The following is a 14,433-nucleotide window of genomic DNA, read 5'->3' on the forward strand; positions in this document are numbered from 1 at the left end:
CGAGAACCTTTAAAATACTACGTATTAAAGATTTTGTTTAATCTGTAATTCTTTGAGCTTGTGCTGAATTTATTTGCCAGAATTTCCTTAAAGTTACTGAGTCTGAGAAAGCAAAATTGAATTTAAAACATATATTCCGTGGAAGGTGCTAATCTTTTTTTTTTTTTTCTTTTTTCATCTTATTTCTTGTCCTGGTTTTGTATCTTCTAAAACCAGCTGAGTTTACTGAAATGTGTCCTAAAGGGAAAGGTTTTGTTCCTGCTGGAGAAGCCTCTTATGAAACTGATGGTGAGAGCTATAAAGGTCAGTATCAACAGGACACGAGTTTGTACCACACGTACATGTCAAGCATTCAAGTAGAAGCAGGCTTGGGTCACACAGAATTAAGGTTCTTTTGAGCCATGGAAACTGAAATGAAAACCCTCAGTACACATTGGAAGAAAGTCCCTATGGACCCTGGGAGTCGAGACACTTAAGGCTATGTGAGATTGGGAGGTCATCTACCCTTCTGAGCTCCATCTCTCCATCTCTGAGACAGGAGTAATATATCAAAGGTTATCATGGGGATTAAATGAGATAACGTGTGAACGTAGTCAACACAAAATTCTGTACTTACTAAGTTTATTTTATTCTGGAAGTATAATTGAAATCACATAAATTATGACCATATACATTTTATAATCAATTATGCTCGTCTTTGTGGTCATGAACAAAGCTAACATTCTTTCTTTTTTAAAAAACTTATCCTATTATTGTTTAAACCTTTTATATAATGGCCACCGATTTATAATAAAGAATGGAAGAGGAAAAAACAGAAGTAAGGCATGTTTTGCATATTTAATGCTGCTATTATATATTCTAAAATAAATATTCAGCCTTTTAATTTTGGTGAATATTCACATGTGTGAATATTTTCTCATTAACCACTCATTTTTGACATTTTTGTGATGGAGATATTACCTTTTATATACAGCGATTTTTTTTCCTTTATAGTTTAATCTGAAAAAATGCCCAGTAGCTGGAAAACAAACTATAAAACCATTTTTATTTTCTAATTTTAGAAAACTAGTGTTTGAATAATATTGTATAGTTCAGTAGCTGAATAAGAAATTCCATTTGAGTTTTTTTCAGTACATCTGTGATTTAGTCCAATTAAATAACAAAAAGACTTGGTTTGAAATGTGTGTTGAACAGTTTCCAAATTCATAAATATCCCATACAATGCCATATTTTTGCAGCAATGTAGTTGAATCTCACTTCATATAATGGAACAGATCCTTGATTCCACCATAAAGCCATTCTCTCTTTTATATAAATATAAATTCTTTCTCATCTTATTTTAGCATTGTTGTAAATGGTTGGAAGAAGATTGGATTCAGATCCAACTCTCCATATGTTCTGGGCTTAGCTTTGCCATTTTCCATCTGTGTAAGCTTGAGTGAATCATTGATGGAGTCTTTAGTTTTTAAAGTGAGGACTAGATGACATTAGCTCTAAATTGCTAGAACTGATGCTAATAGCAATAAAAGCAAACACTTTTGAGCATCTCATTGTGCCAGAAAATATACTGAGCCCTATACATGGGTTATCTCATTTAATTCTCTACATCTGATTGGGCTGGTGTCCCATTATCTGCAGTGTATCATTGAGTAAACTTGAGTTGGCAAGAGCTGATCGTTCCGTGGGGAAATGGGTCTGCTAACCCCCTTAGCAACTTGTGCTTTCCTTGGCTTATCTCCATCACCAAGAAGACCAGTCATCATGTTCCAGCAAACTCTTCTCCACATCTCAACTAGTGAATAGCTAGAATATACATTACAAAAAGGCATGTTCTTTAGAGAATATTGTTGGTGCTACTATGGAATCTATAGAGTGTCTCATCAACTATGAGGCTGTGTCTCAGAAGCCACATTGAACACAGACCTTCTCTGATGATACTTGGGTCATTGCTCCTTAAGTATCACAGACAAACCATATTTGATTATGCCTGTATACCTGTCAGTTAGGCCTAACTGTAAGAATTTTATATTGCTTTATATTTGGGATTCTTTCAAATATAAATAATAATATAGGCCAGGCATGGTGGTTCACATCTATAGTACTAGTACTTTGGGAGGCTACAGCAGGAGGATTGCTTGAGGCCAGAGGGTTTGAGACGACCCTAAGCAAGAGTGAGACCCCATCTGTACAAAAAATAGAAGGCAGGCATTATGATGCACACCTATAGTCTCAGCTACTCAGGAGGCTGAGGCAGGAGAATAGCTTGAGCCCAGGAGTATGAAGTACAGGGAGCTATGATAGGGCCACTGCACTACAGCCTGGGTGCAGAGTGAGATCCTGTATCAACAAAAAGAAAAAAATTATAATATTGATTAGAGACTCTCTTTTTTAACTATAGAGCAAAGCTAGTTCCTTTGTGTATTTCCCATTTTTTCCCCCCGCAGATGCAGATGAATGCTTACTTTTTGGACAAGAAATTTGCAAAAATGGTTTCTGTTTGAACACGCAGCCTGGTTATGAATGCTACTGTAAGCAGGGGACATACTATGATCCCGTCAAATTGCAGTGTTTTGGTAAGCTTAGGAGGATAGAGTGTGGTGTGCTATGAAAATATGCAGATGGAAAAATAAGTAATACTGTGTTGTAAAAGCAATTTCTTTGAATCTAAAGGACGTGTTGAAAAGATGTATAAATGTTTTATGGATTTTTCTAGCAAGATTTAAGAAAATTAACTTTCGTACTACTGTTTAAATGGATTTCAAACAAAGAGTTAATATTCAATGTGGAATTATAATTCAGGTCACTGGTATAACTGAAATGTTCCTTTGGTCTGCAGAACCTCCTGTTTCATCACTCATGCCGTGCAAGTGAAAGTTATTTTAAATACTGACCCAGAGTTTAATGCTTAAGCAGAAAACCATATACACTAGGCAGACAAATATAGCAAAAGGAAAGAATTTTAAAAGTATTAGACAGAAGCATTTTACCTTAAATTTCTAAACCTATCCTGTTCATCATGTTTTCTTTCTTATTTGATGTCAGCTGCAGAAGTAGCAGCAATGTTGTTTGTCTAATCAGTGCAACTTAGATTATTATCGTCAGAGCTGTTCTCTTTTGGATGGTAATGTCTAGTTAATTAAAACCTAGCAGTCTCTGGAATCTGCACTAAATTGAGCAATGTGAAAGTTTTGGTAAGTGTAGCTATAACTGATAACTGATTTCCTTTAGTAATATGGTTCTTTTTTTCTCTTAAGATATGGATGAATGTCAGGATCCTAATAGTTGCATTGATGGCCAGTGTATTAACACGGAAGGCTCGTATAACTGCTTCTGTACCCATCCAATGGTCCTGGATGCTTCAGAAAAACGATGCATACGACCCACTGAATCAAATGGTATGTTTCCATGTGAGATGCAAGCCTGTGTCCAAATAAATACCATAAATAGCATGAGGTTTTCCTTTTGACTAAAATACGAGCTTTCAGAAAATACAAAATATCCTTGGATATTATTCATTAATTTGAAATAATTAAAATGAGATACTAAGAGAAATAGTAAGATGCTTGTCATCAGTATGTAGGAGATTTAGTATCCTCGACATACTCATTCAGTGGGTGCTGGACTACGGAATGGCCGAGCAGGTGGCAGTTACCCATGCCTGAGAGGTCATCATACTTCAGCTTCAAAGGCAGCTGAGGATGATGGAAGTTCAGGGGGAGACAGGTATGGAGAACACGGATAAGGCTCAGGAGAGCTGAGGGAGGAGTTCAGAAAGTGGTGGAGAGTCCTGGAGTACATGCATAGTAATCCCTGTTCATTCCAAGCAAGGTAGTGTGCTCCTGATGACTGGTGTAATCCATCAGTCGGGACGTTCAGGAGACTGCCTTGGAGGAAGTCCCATGAAAGGAGAAAGGTTACCGCTGATGACTCAAGGATGCAGTAGCACTAGTCCAGTGCTTTGATGGATGAAATGGGTGAGCGAGCACAGCTCCAAAAACTGTTACGTAGAGAGAAATGGTAGGATCTGACCGAGGAGTCAAGATGAAAAAGTGAAGATAAGAGGCTTACAGAGGACAGGCAAGGTAGTGGGGCGTGTCACATGACCGTGTGCAGTACAGAGGGGAGGACTGAGTAGGAATAGGATGGGCAGGTGGAATTTCAGCTGAGGGAATGACACCCAGTTGGAGATGACAGAGATTTCATCCCTGGAAAGACCAGTCTGGATTCAGACGTTTACTTGGAAGTCACTCTTAGAAATAGACCTAGAAAATGTCCCTGAGACTTTCTGGCTTCCTCCTCTGAGTTTGTGAAAGAGGAATAAGTGTGCAGTTGTCATGGAACCATGTCTTCCCTTTCAGAACAAATAGAAGAAACTGACGTTTACCAGGATCTGTGCTGGGAACACCTGAGTGATGAGTATGTGTGTAGCCGGCCTCTTGTGGGCAAGCAGACGACGTACACAGAGTGCTGCTGTTTGTACGGAGAAGCCTGGGGAATGCAGTGTGCCCTCTGCCCCATGAAGGATTCAGGTGAGCCTGCAGGAGGCCTTTGGGAACAGATCTTCTCGCCCCCGACAGCTCTCTTATATCCCTTCACCCTGACTCCTTTTTCACTGTGTCGTGTGTGTGTGTGTGTGTGTGTGTGTGTGTGTACACTTGGCACAGATGGGAAGGGCAGGATTGCATTAACATCTGGCTCCTGGTTTTCCTACCATCCAGACTCTATCATTAACTTTTGAAACCCATTTCCCTGAAGAATGTTACATGACCCAAAGAAAGGTAATATAACTTAGCAATCGATGACATAGGTCTTTAGAATTTATAGTTCCTGACACAGTTCTTTTTTTTTTTTTTCTACAATTCTTCACATTCCTAACAGTTGCTACTTAGAACAAGAAATAAAGTAGAGACTGTAGAAAATCGTTGTAGGTCAAAGTTCAAATTTTCACATCAACCTTTGTATGTGAGAGATATAAGAAAGGGGTTAGAACAGAAAGTGAAGAGTTTTAAAAAAAGTACATGAAAAATTATTTGACAAATGCTTCACATTTTAGATCTAGGGTTAACTTTTGTTCAAATGGAAAAAAAATGAGACTGCCTAAGGTCCCACCGTTATCCCTTTCCTGGTGTGACAGGAGGCCTAAAAGGTGTAGACTCCACATTTCCTGGCAGGGCTGTTTGGTGACGTTGGTTTGTGTGTTGGTTGTTATTTCTCTTCCAGCCACTGGAGCTACTTCTCATTAAACGAAAGCATTTCAAAGTGCCTGCACACCATGTTGTAAAGTTGACTTATCAAAGCTGGAAAAATAGTGCTTAGGTAGAAAGGGAGGGAGTTTTTAATATATGGTCCCGGAATGGTCAAGAAGGGAAGAATTGCCTGATAGGGGGAAATGCATTAATTTTTAGCTAATTCAATTAGAGTATTTCCTTCAAGCTATTTAATAAATTAGCTTTCCGACTTAGAAATAACTTAAAACCAATGTAGCATGAAAAACAAAATAATTTGAAATTCTGTAAGAAGAAAGTAAATAGCCAAAGATAAAGAGCAGATATGTGAAGCCCTGGACAGTAAGGATAGCAGCCCAGAGTTGGTTCTTGGCCTGGGGGCCTGAGTCTGGGCTCCATCACTGCCCACAGCAGGTGTGCAGGATGGACAAGAGCCTCACCATACGCGGCTCATTTGTAAAGTCAAGGTGTCTACTTCTCTCCTGTGGGGTTGTCTCTAGGGCTGGAGGTTGTAGGTCAGGCAGGGCAGTGGTATTGTTAGCGTTAGTGTTGGCTGGGGCCCTGGAGGCAGAAACCACAGAGAGAAGAAAGTGAAATCAGGAAGAAGTAAGTAGAAGTATGTACAATGAGCTTTGAATCAGCTTCTCACCCTGCTCTACCCACCTCACATCCTTTTCACTTGTGCAGTTTTTATTGTTTAAATTTTTTTCAAAAATAACATGCCTTCCTTATAAGGAATTAAAATAATCAGTGAGGTATATCCCCCTCCACCTGCCCCACCACAGTGAATGATGCTCACTCTTGCTATTTGGGTTTTTATCATCCTGGTCTTTGTGCTGTTGGTGAATTATTGTTGGAAGCTTATAGTAGTTATTGCTGTGTGTATTTATAGTTAACAGAATATTTAGAATGAAATCCATATCATCGATCTCAGCCACACTCTTTTTTGTTTTGGACTTCAGCATCTCTAACATTAGAGACATTTGATATCTGAGGATGTCTAACAATGGCCACAGCCATTTTTTCCCACAATATCCATCATATCAGGTTGAATTTTATGACTTACGACATCTTAGAATTGATGAAAGGTGGTAACCTATAAATGGCTGCATAGAATCTGTTTTATAGATGTACCATGTACCATGGTTTCTTTCTTTCTTTCTTTCTTTTTTTTTTTGGAGACAGAGTCTCACTTTGTTGCCCCCAATAGAGTGCTATGGCACAACCTCAAACTCTTGGTCTCAAGAGATCCTCTTGCCTCAGCCTCCCAAATAGCTGGGAGTATAGGTGTCGGCTGTAACACCTGGCTATTTTTAGAGACGGGGTCTTTCTCTAGCTCAGACTGGTCTCAAACTTCTGAGCTCAGGAAACCCCCCACCTCGGCCTCTCAGAATGCTGGGTTTATAGATGTGAGCCTCTGTGCCTGGCCTTCCATGGCTCCATTAGCTAGCTCTAATGCCGAGTGCCCTTCCCTGACCTGACCCACCCAATCCTGTTTTTCCTTTATCATAGACAATGCTGCCATGAAGTTCCATGTCTGCACCTGCACGAGTGCCTCCGTAAGGAAATTTCTACAAATAAAAACACAGACTTGAGAACTGTACACACTTTCCATTTATCATATTTACTTCCCCCAAATACTGTAAAACTTTATATTCACATTGACTACATTTTTTTTGATAAATTCAAGTATTTTGCTTTGAGAGGTGAATTTTAGAATCATGTGTTAATAGTCTAAAAGCAAATTTTATTTTAAATAGGAAATCTGTTCTATAAATAGGGATTTTAGAATAGTGCACCAATTATTTTCAACTGAGGTTTTAGGAAATACATTTTTTAAATGTGAACAAACATATGTGAAGTAATATACACTATATAATATTTTAGGGGCGCTCTAGGGATCAGGGAGAATGGGTACCACGTGAAATGATTAGCATTATTGCTACACTATTTCTAGTTTGTTAACAAATAGTCATTATGATAAGTTATCCCAAAAGAATCTCTAATGTCACAGCCAAATCCTCAAAATTAGTGATTCCCAATCATTTATTTTTTAACCAATGGTAGTTTTTTTGTCAACTGAATTATTGTTTTAATTCCCAGTCTATAAATTCATTAACAGTAAAGATGCTGGGAGGACTGGCTGGTGAGAACAGCTACTTAGCCTCTTGAGGTGTCTGCGAAGGAGACAGCCCAGAGGAATATTTCTTTTATACCACCAAAATGATGGGCCTACGACTAGACTTGGGATTATCTGTCTGAATCCAGAGAGAGGTACACAGTGACGCTGAACCGTTTTCCCCAGCAGTCCAATGACCAGTACTAATGGTGTACTCAGACTACACTAAGCCAGCTCCTTTAGCTGCAGTGTGGCAACTCGAGAGGCCAAGGTATAAGGGTTAGCGCCTGGGCTCTAGAACCAGGTTGCCTGACTTTGAATCCTAGTTTAGCAACTTCTTGCCTGCACAACTTTGTTATCTCTTGGTACCTCAGTTTCCTCACGTGAAAGTGTTATCATCTGCCTCACAGGGCAGTTGTGAAAATTAAATAATAATACATGAACACTGAAAATGGAGTCTACCGCACGTGAGCTTTCAGAAGCTATTAACTGTTGCCGCTACTACTGGGGGTCTCAAATCGAAACGCATTTTCAAATGTAATTAAGATTTTATAAAATACACGGTTAACTAACAGCATCTGAATGTGAATTAAGGATAGAAAAATGCAGAAATAATTGCTCTTAATATGAACCTTTCTGTTCTTGATTACTGCGTCATAAACATTAATGGGCATGTCAGGTACCTGAGGGAGGTTATCAAAACACAGATTCTGGTTGTTGGTCGTAGAAGATGGGGTGGGATTTAGGGGAGGGAGTACCTGCATTTCAAACAAGGCCTGAGGCAGTGCTGCTGCTGGTCCTGAGACTGTCCTAGTGAGGCTCCAGAGACTTCCAACAGCATCTGACTTTATTCAGTTTAAACCTACTTTAGTGCCGGTAGTTATTAATTTTTCATAAGGGAAGCAAAGAATGTGTGAATTTTAAAACCGTTTTTCTCATAATTGCTGCCATCAGACCTTTTGAATATACTCTTCTTGGATGTCTTGATAGTCGAGAAGGACCACATGGCCTATCTGTTCATATAAGCGCTAGACTAATCCCAGCCTGTCAGACACCACATCTCCCAGTTTCCCTAGGAGCACAGCATTGCTTTGGGGAACAATTCATTACTGATGGAAACAGTGCTGGAGGAATTTGAGGAATAAATCGCAGCCCTTGTCATCAGCTTTGAGCATTAAAGTGCAGTGTAAAGTAAAGCTTTGGCTCTGGAGCAAGCTTTCACACTTCTGGTCCAATAGGTCATGGGCACTAATTCTTGCTAAAGCAGCAGCTATATCCGAGAACACGGGTAGGTGGAGGAGGTAGGAGCTGCTGCTTAACTGGTGTTTTCTGAGGGTCCATGGCACCTTGCAGATTGGTACCACATGCGGGGGAAGTGAGTGGAGGGTGATGGATGGTATCAGGGTAACTTTACCTAGGGGAATTGCATAACTGTATAATGCATACATTTTCTGGGGCTTAGGATCCCATTTCAGTCCTCAGCTAGAGTCTCGGAGGCCCAATGGCAAACTAAATGAAGAGAAAGTTTCAGACTGGGCAGAGGCACTGCAGATGTGACAGCAGCAGTTTGTGGAAGTGGTTGTGGACTGCCAGCCTCCCCATGGGGGGACCTTCCCACCCTGTTCCCTCTCCCTCCTCCTCCTTTGCTCCTCCCTTCCCTAGGCCCTCTGATCTTGCCCAATATTAAAATGTTGCGGCTGCTGAACTGCTGTGGGAGGATCCTCAGATTTGAGCTCTTCATCATGATGGCTTGCCAGCTTGCAAGAGACAAACTATTTGAAAAACCATGCCAGGAAAAATGAACCACTGTACCCATACCGTAAATGAGAGAGGGTGGTCATTTGAGCTTTCTGAGAATTTTCAGGGCCATGCTAGAAGGAGTCAAAACTCAGAAATCTTTGGGTATGGAGTTGATAGAATATGAATTTTCTGTTGCTTGGCTTCTCTGGGTCTCAGCTGTGTAATAGAAAATAATGATAGCCAACATATATACAGCACAATGCCAGGCACTGTTCAAAATGTTTTCCATCTATTAAGATATTTAATTTTCCAAGCCGTCTTAAGAATACACTTACTGTGGTACAACCTTATCTGGGGTTTTTACTTCCTGAGGTTTCAGTTACCCACAGTCAACCGAAGTCCAAAATATTAGGGGAACATTCCAAAAATTAACAATTTGTGAGCTTTAGATTGCGTTCTTAGTAGTGTGATGTAATCTGGCCTACTTGGGATGTGAATCACCTCTTTGTCCAAAATACCTGTGTTGTGCATGCTACCTACACGTCAGTCATACTGTACTTGTTTTGGTTATCAGATTAAAAAAAACATAATGAATATAAGGTTCATGACTATCCATGATTTCAGGCATCCAGTGGGGGTCTTGGCGTATGTTTTCAGTGGATAAGGGAAGACTGCTCTGCCTTCCTTCTCTCATAGAGGATCTGATACAGAAAATGGTTATCTGCCAACAATCGTATACCAGGAAGTGGCAGATTCAAATCCAGACCCCCTGGCTCCAGAAACTGTGTTCTAACCACTTCAGTGTTACTCAAGTCCCTTTCTCCCCAAGATCAAAAAGCACGTCTTAATAAATAGTATCCTTTAGAATATAAAAGTAACAAAGTAAAGAATTAAAGCTGAGATTTTAAGAATATTTTTGCACATTTTATGTTAAGAGAAAAATTAATTTTAGAGCTTCCAGTGAGCACAGAAAAATTATAACAGTGTATCACCAAATCTCTACCCCTAGATACATTGCTAGGCATTATGTAACAATATATATTTGATGAACAAATGACTTAAAGCAAATCAATAATTATCACTAAGTAAAACTACTGGTGATGCCTAGAAATTAATTTAAAATGGAATTTTAATGTTTTTATTTATGGCTACTCTTAAAAGTATAAACTTAAAAATTGTGAATTACATGAACGGTCTGTAGAGAGCCATTATTTCATGGAAATAAAAATGTATTGATGTTCAAATGAAAGGAAATTATACACATTTTATGATTGGAATATAAAATGTCCAGTGATCCCAGTGTCTTCTTATATTTGTTGAAACAATTAGACTTTGCATGAATAAAATGTAAAATTAGACTTAACTCTGAGTAAATGGGACTTAGTAAACGGGACTAGTATGTAGAGAGCACCACCTATTGGTGGTATAACGTGCTGCAATACAGGTGTTTTTTTAACCTTAGACGTTGTCTTGAAGAAAGAACTCAGGTGTAGAAAGGCGAGAGTGATTTTTTTGAAAAAGCCCTAGAAGAGGAATTATAGGATTGAATGGCAGATCTATTTTTAGATATCTAAGTGTTCTCCATATATCTTTCCAAAAGGAATGTATTAATTTACATTCCCACCAGCAGTGTAGAAGTGTTCCCTTTTCTCCACATCCACACCAACATCTCTGGTCTGGGGATTTTGTGATATAGGCTAATCTTACTGGAGTTAGATGATATCTCAAAGTAGTTTTGATGTGCATTTCTCTGATGATTAAGGATGATGAGCATTTTTTCATATGTCTGTAGGCCATGCGCCTGTCTTCTTCAGAGAAGTTTCTCTTCAAATCCCTTGCCCAGCCTGCAATGGGATCACTTGTTCTTTTCTTGCGTATACGTTTGAGTTCTGTGTGGATTCTGGTTATTAAAGCTTTGTCGGAGACATAACCTGCAAATATCTTCTCCCATTCTGAGGGCTATTTGCTTGCTTTACTTACTGTGTTCTTGGCTGTGCAGAAGCTTTTCAGTTTGATCAGGTCCCAGTAGTGTATTTTTGAAGCTGCTTCAACTGCCCAGGGGGGTCCTCCTCATAAAATACTCACCCAGACTGATTTCTTCAAGGGTTTTCCCTGCACTCTCTTCTAGTATTTTTATAGTTTCATGTCTTAAGTTGAAAACTATCTGTTTACATATCTATTTCCTTTTTACTGTTTGATTTCTTTTTTAACAGTACAGTGGACTCTCTGTATCTGCAAATTCTACATCTGCTAATTCAACCAAATGAAGATTTAAAATATTTGGAGGGGGGAACAATTTTGCTTCTCAGCCTTTTGAGATCAAATGTAATATCTATTCTTACTAGTTTAATGTCTGATATGTTCTATATTCGAAGACAATATAGTAAATGGATTTTTGGAGCAGGGAGATGGAATAGCACCTTGCTATTCCACACATCCACCTGGTATTGCGGTGGTACCCCAGGAACAGTGCACCCCTTCCACAAAGAAAGGGAAAAAAGCACAATGAAAAGTAACAATACAATAAGAAGTAATGCAAATTAAAACAATACAGCATAATACATATTTACATAGCATTTACATTATTTTCGATGTTATAAGTAGTCTAGAGATGATTTAAAGTATACAGGAGGATATACATAGATTATGTGCAAATATGACACTGTTTTATATCAAGGAATTGAACATTCAAGGGTTTGGGTATGCACAGGGGTGCCCGGAATCAAACCCCAGGGATACCAAGGGATGACTATACATGTTTATTCCATTCAAAATAAATACTGTTTTTTAATTGTCAAGTGGAAGCTATAATTGCTGAAATGGTGTAGAGAAAGAAGGGACCCTGAGCTCTGGATAAGAAGTCTCAGACACGGCTCCCGCTCCCCGCTCTCCTCCTGATTAGTGATGGTACCTCGAACAAATAGCTGTCTACTCCTCAGTTCCCTCAACTCGTAATTAGGAGAAAGGTCAGACCAGAAGCTAAACGCTCTGAGGGCAGGATTTACGTGTGGTTTCTTCATCATTGTCTCTTCACCTAATGTAGAATGAATGATGAATATGAGAACAAATGGATTTCATTTAATGTCTGTTGACTTAAAGAACAAAAGCACAAAGGTATGCTATGAACAGGCCCATCCTGAGGATCTGTTGAATAAAGCAATGTTAGTATTATCTAACTTCCTTTGTGTTAGGTAGATTGAACTCTAGGACCAGGAGAATGGAAGGTATTGATAAGAGTTATTCATACTCCTCTTAACAGTGCAGAAAACGATGATTATTACTACATATAAATTATGTACATCTTGTGGTTTACAAGAAGAAATAAGTGCCGCTAGATTATCTGAAATAAAGTCTACATTATTTTTAATTTACCTGTTTTCAGTTTTACTTGAAGTATTTATATATTCCTTCCTTCATTGCATTATTTACTGAACACTTATGTAACTAGGCAAAAAAAATTTGGAACAGAAAAAAAAATTGTAACAGATGTTCAGTATTTAAAGAAATGTAAAATGAAATTCAGAGTTAGACTATTTTATTCCTAAATATTATGGCATTGAAATATGCAAATGATGCATTATTTAATAAATTCACCACTTGGTTTGACACAAAATTTTTGAATACTTCCTAATAGCTAATCTACCTCAATTTTTTCATATAACTTTTCAAAAGTAAAAGACCTTGGAATCTATATTAAAACAATTTAACTTCTTCCATATCCGTGCATGGCTCTTGCATATTCCTGAAGGTCTCAGTGTAAGAATTTTCATAATATCCTGGGAAGTGTGAAGGAAGACAGGGATTTCACTCATGGACTAAACTTGAAAAAATATCGTAACTAGGCAATGGTTGCAAAAGGCCTTTCAGCAGTCACCGTTTAAAGGTTTAAAGGCTTTTCCAAGAAATATGTTTCCAAAGAATGTTAATAACAACTTTGGAACATCCTACATATGGGATATAATGACTGGTCGCTGCCTTTGCTTTGGGCGGTCCCGAGGCCTTGTCCTGTTTTGGCCCTGATTTTGTGTCATTATACTGGACAAGTTACTGCAGACTTCTTTATCCAAAGTTGAGACCTCTTTGTGAGGTTTTGATGGTTAATACTCTTGAGTATGATAGCATTTAATGGTTTTATCTAGATCCTGAGCATAGCAAAAAAAAAAAAAAAAGTGTTAATCAGTTGTAATGGGAAACTAAAATGAAACTAAAAGGTCTAACAGGCCTCCAAAATTGAGTGACTGTGACGGCTGCACACAGAATGACTAAACTGTGTATGTACTGAGTGTATTCTAAACAGGCAGGTGGTCCAGTTCTTACTGAATTCTTGGTATCTGTGGAACTAGATTGAAATAGATGTTCATATTGTTCCTCATAGAAAGGATTCCTTATTTATTTATCTTTTTGTTTGCTCATTTATTTACTTAGAAAGCTTCTTCTCATCCCTCCCAAAGAAAGTCTAAAAAACACTTTTCCTGATATAAAAGGATTGTTGCAAAATAAGATTGAGAACTGGATTATGCACCTACAGCTCTGTGATGTAGTATGGTCCTGACATTAGTGTCCTCATTCGTACGATGGTCATGTCAGCAACATCTGCCCGAGGGGAGGGCCGCTGGACAGGTAAATGTGATAGAGAATGTAAGATTCTTGTCACGTAGTAGAAGCCCCAGAGGAGTTAGGTATGAACCAAATCCTGGTCTAGGAAACAAGATAAGGCTTATCCCGCACTGACGGTGCTAGAAGTCTTTGAAAGGAAGCAAGAATCAAAGACAGTAGGGATGGAAGTGTATTTAGGGAACAGAGCAGACCTGAGGACACCTGTGGACGTGCAGGAAGCTTCTAAGCTACTAGCGTAAGTTAGGACTTCATACAATTCTCTTAATTCTCATTCAACTTAAAATCTTAAATCTAAAATCAATTATATTTCGAGTCAAAGTCCAGTCTGTCAGGTTCTCTATTATGTAATCTTCTTAAACGCTATAGACATAACTTTAAAACAAGAGGAAAAAATCTCTAAATCTCTAAAACTTTTAACAGGAAAGTGTTAATATCCTACACTTAATTAACTTCATTATATCTTTAGCAGAATTACCATCTTAAACCAGACAAGATTACTAGGTAGAGAAATTCAGGGCTCTGATTATTAGTTACCAGCTAGAGAATTAAAACTAGGGTGTGGCACCTGCACAGGCATAGTAATGAGTCTACCCAGCTACACGTGAGATACAGAGAATGTTCATGTTTTTCCATATAAGCAGGGGACCCCATATGTTTCACATGTGTACCATTTCTATAATCAGTACCTTCCACTGCAGTGACTTTCAGGGGAATGAAAGGATAGAAAAAAAT

General features: G+C 38.6%; 1 protein-coding gene and 1 non-coding gene across 17 annotated transcripts in view; both read left to right on the plus strand.

The window, feature by feature from the left end:
• LTBP1 (latent transforming growth factor beta binding protein 1) overlaps positions 1 to 14,433 on the plus strand; it is a 476,142-nt gene that overhangs the window by 444,666 nt on the left and 17,043 nt on the right. For all 16 annotated transcript variants that reach the window (XM_053588228.1, XM_053588226.1, XM_053588219.1 and 13 more), the window contains 4 exons: positions 217 to 303; positions 2,445 to 2,573; positions 3,255 to 3,395; positions 4,359 to 4,529. In XM_053588228.1, coding sequence (XP_053444203.1) covers positions 217 to 303; positions 2,445 to 2,573; positions 3,255 to 3,395; positions 4,359 to 4,529 — 528 coding nt within the window. The remainder of the gene's footprint in view (positions 1 to 216; positions 304 to 2,444; positions 2,574 to 3,254; positions 3,396 to 4,358; positions 4,530 to 14,433) is intronic.
• LOC128585324 (U2 spliceosomal RNA) lies at positions 11,382 to 11,564 on the plus strand. The gene has a single exon (XR_008380030.1). It is a non-coding gene; the product is annotated as a U2 spliceosomal RNA (small nuclear RNA).

Source organism: Nycticebus coucang, chromosome 4 (genome assembly GCF_027406575.1).
Source record: "Nycticebus coucang isolate mNycCou1 chromosome 4, mNycCou1.pri, whole genome shotgun sequence".
Taxonomy (NCBI): Eukaryota; Metazoa; Chordata; class Mammalia; order Primates; family Lorisidae; genus Nycticebus; species Nycticebus coucang.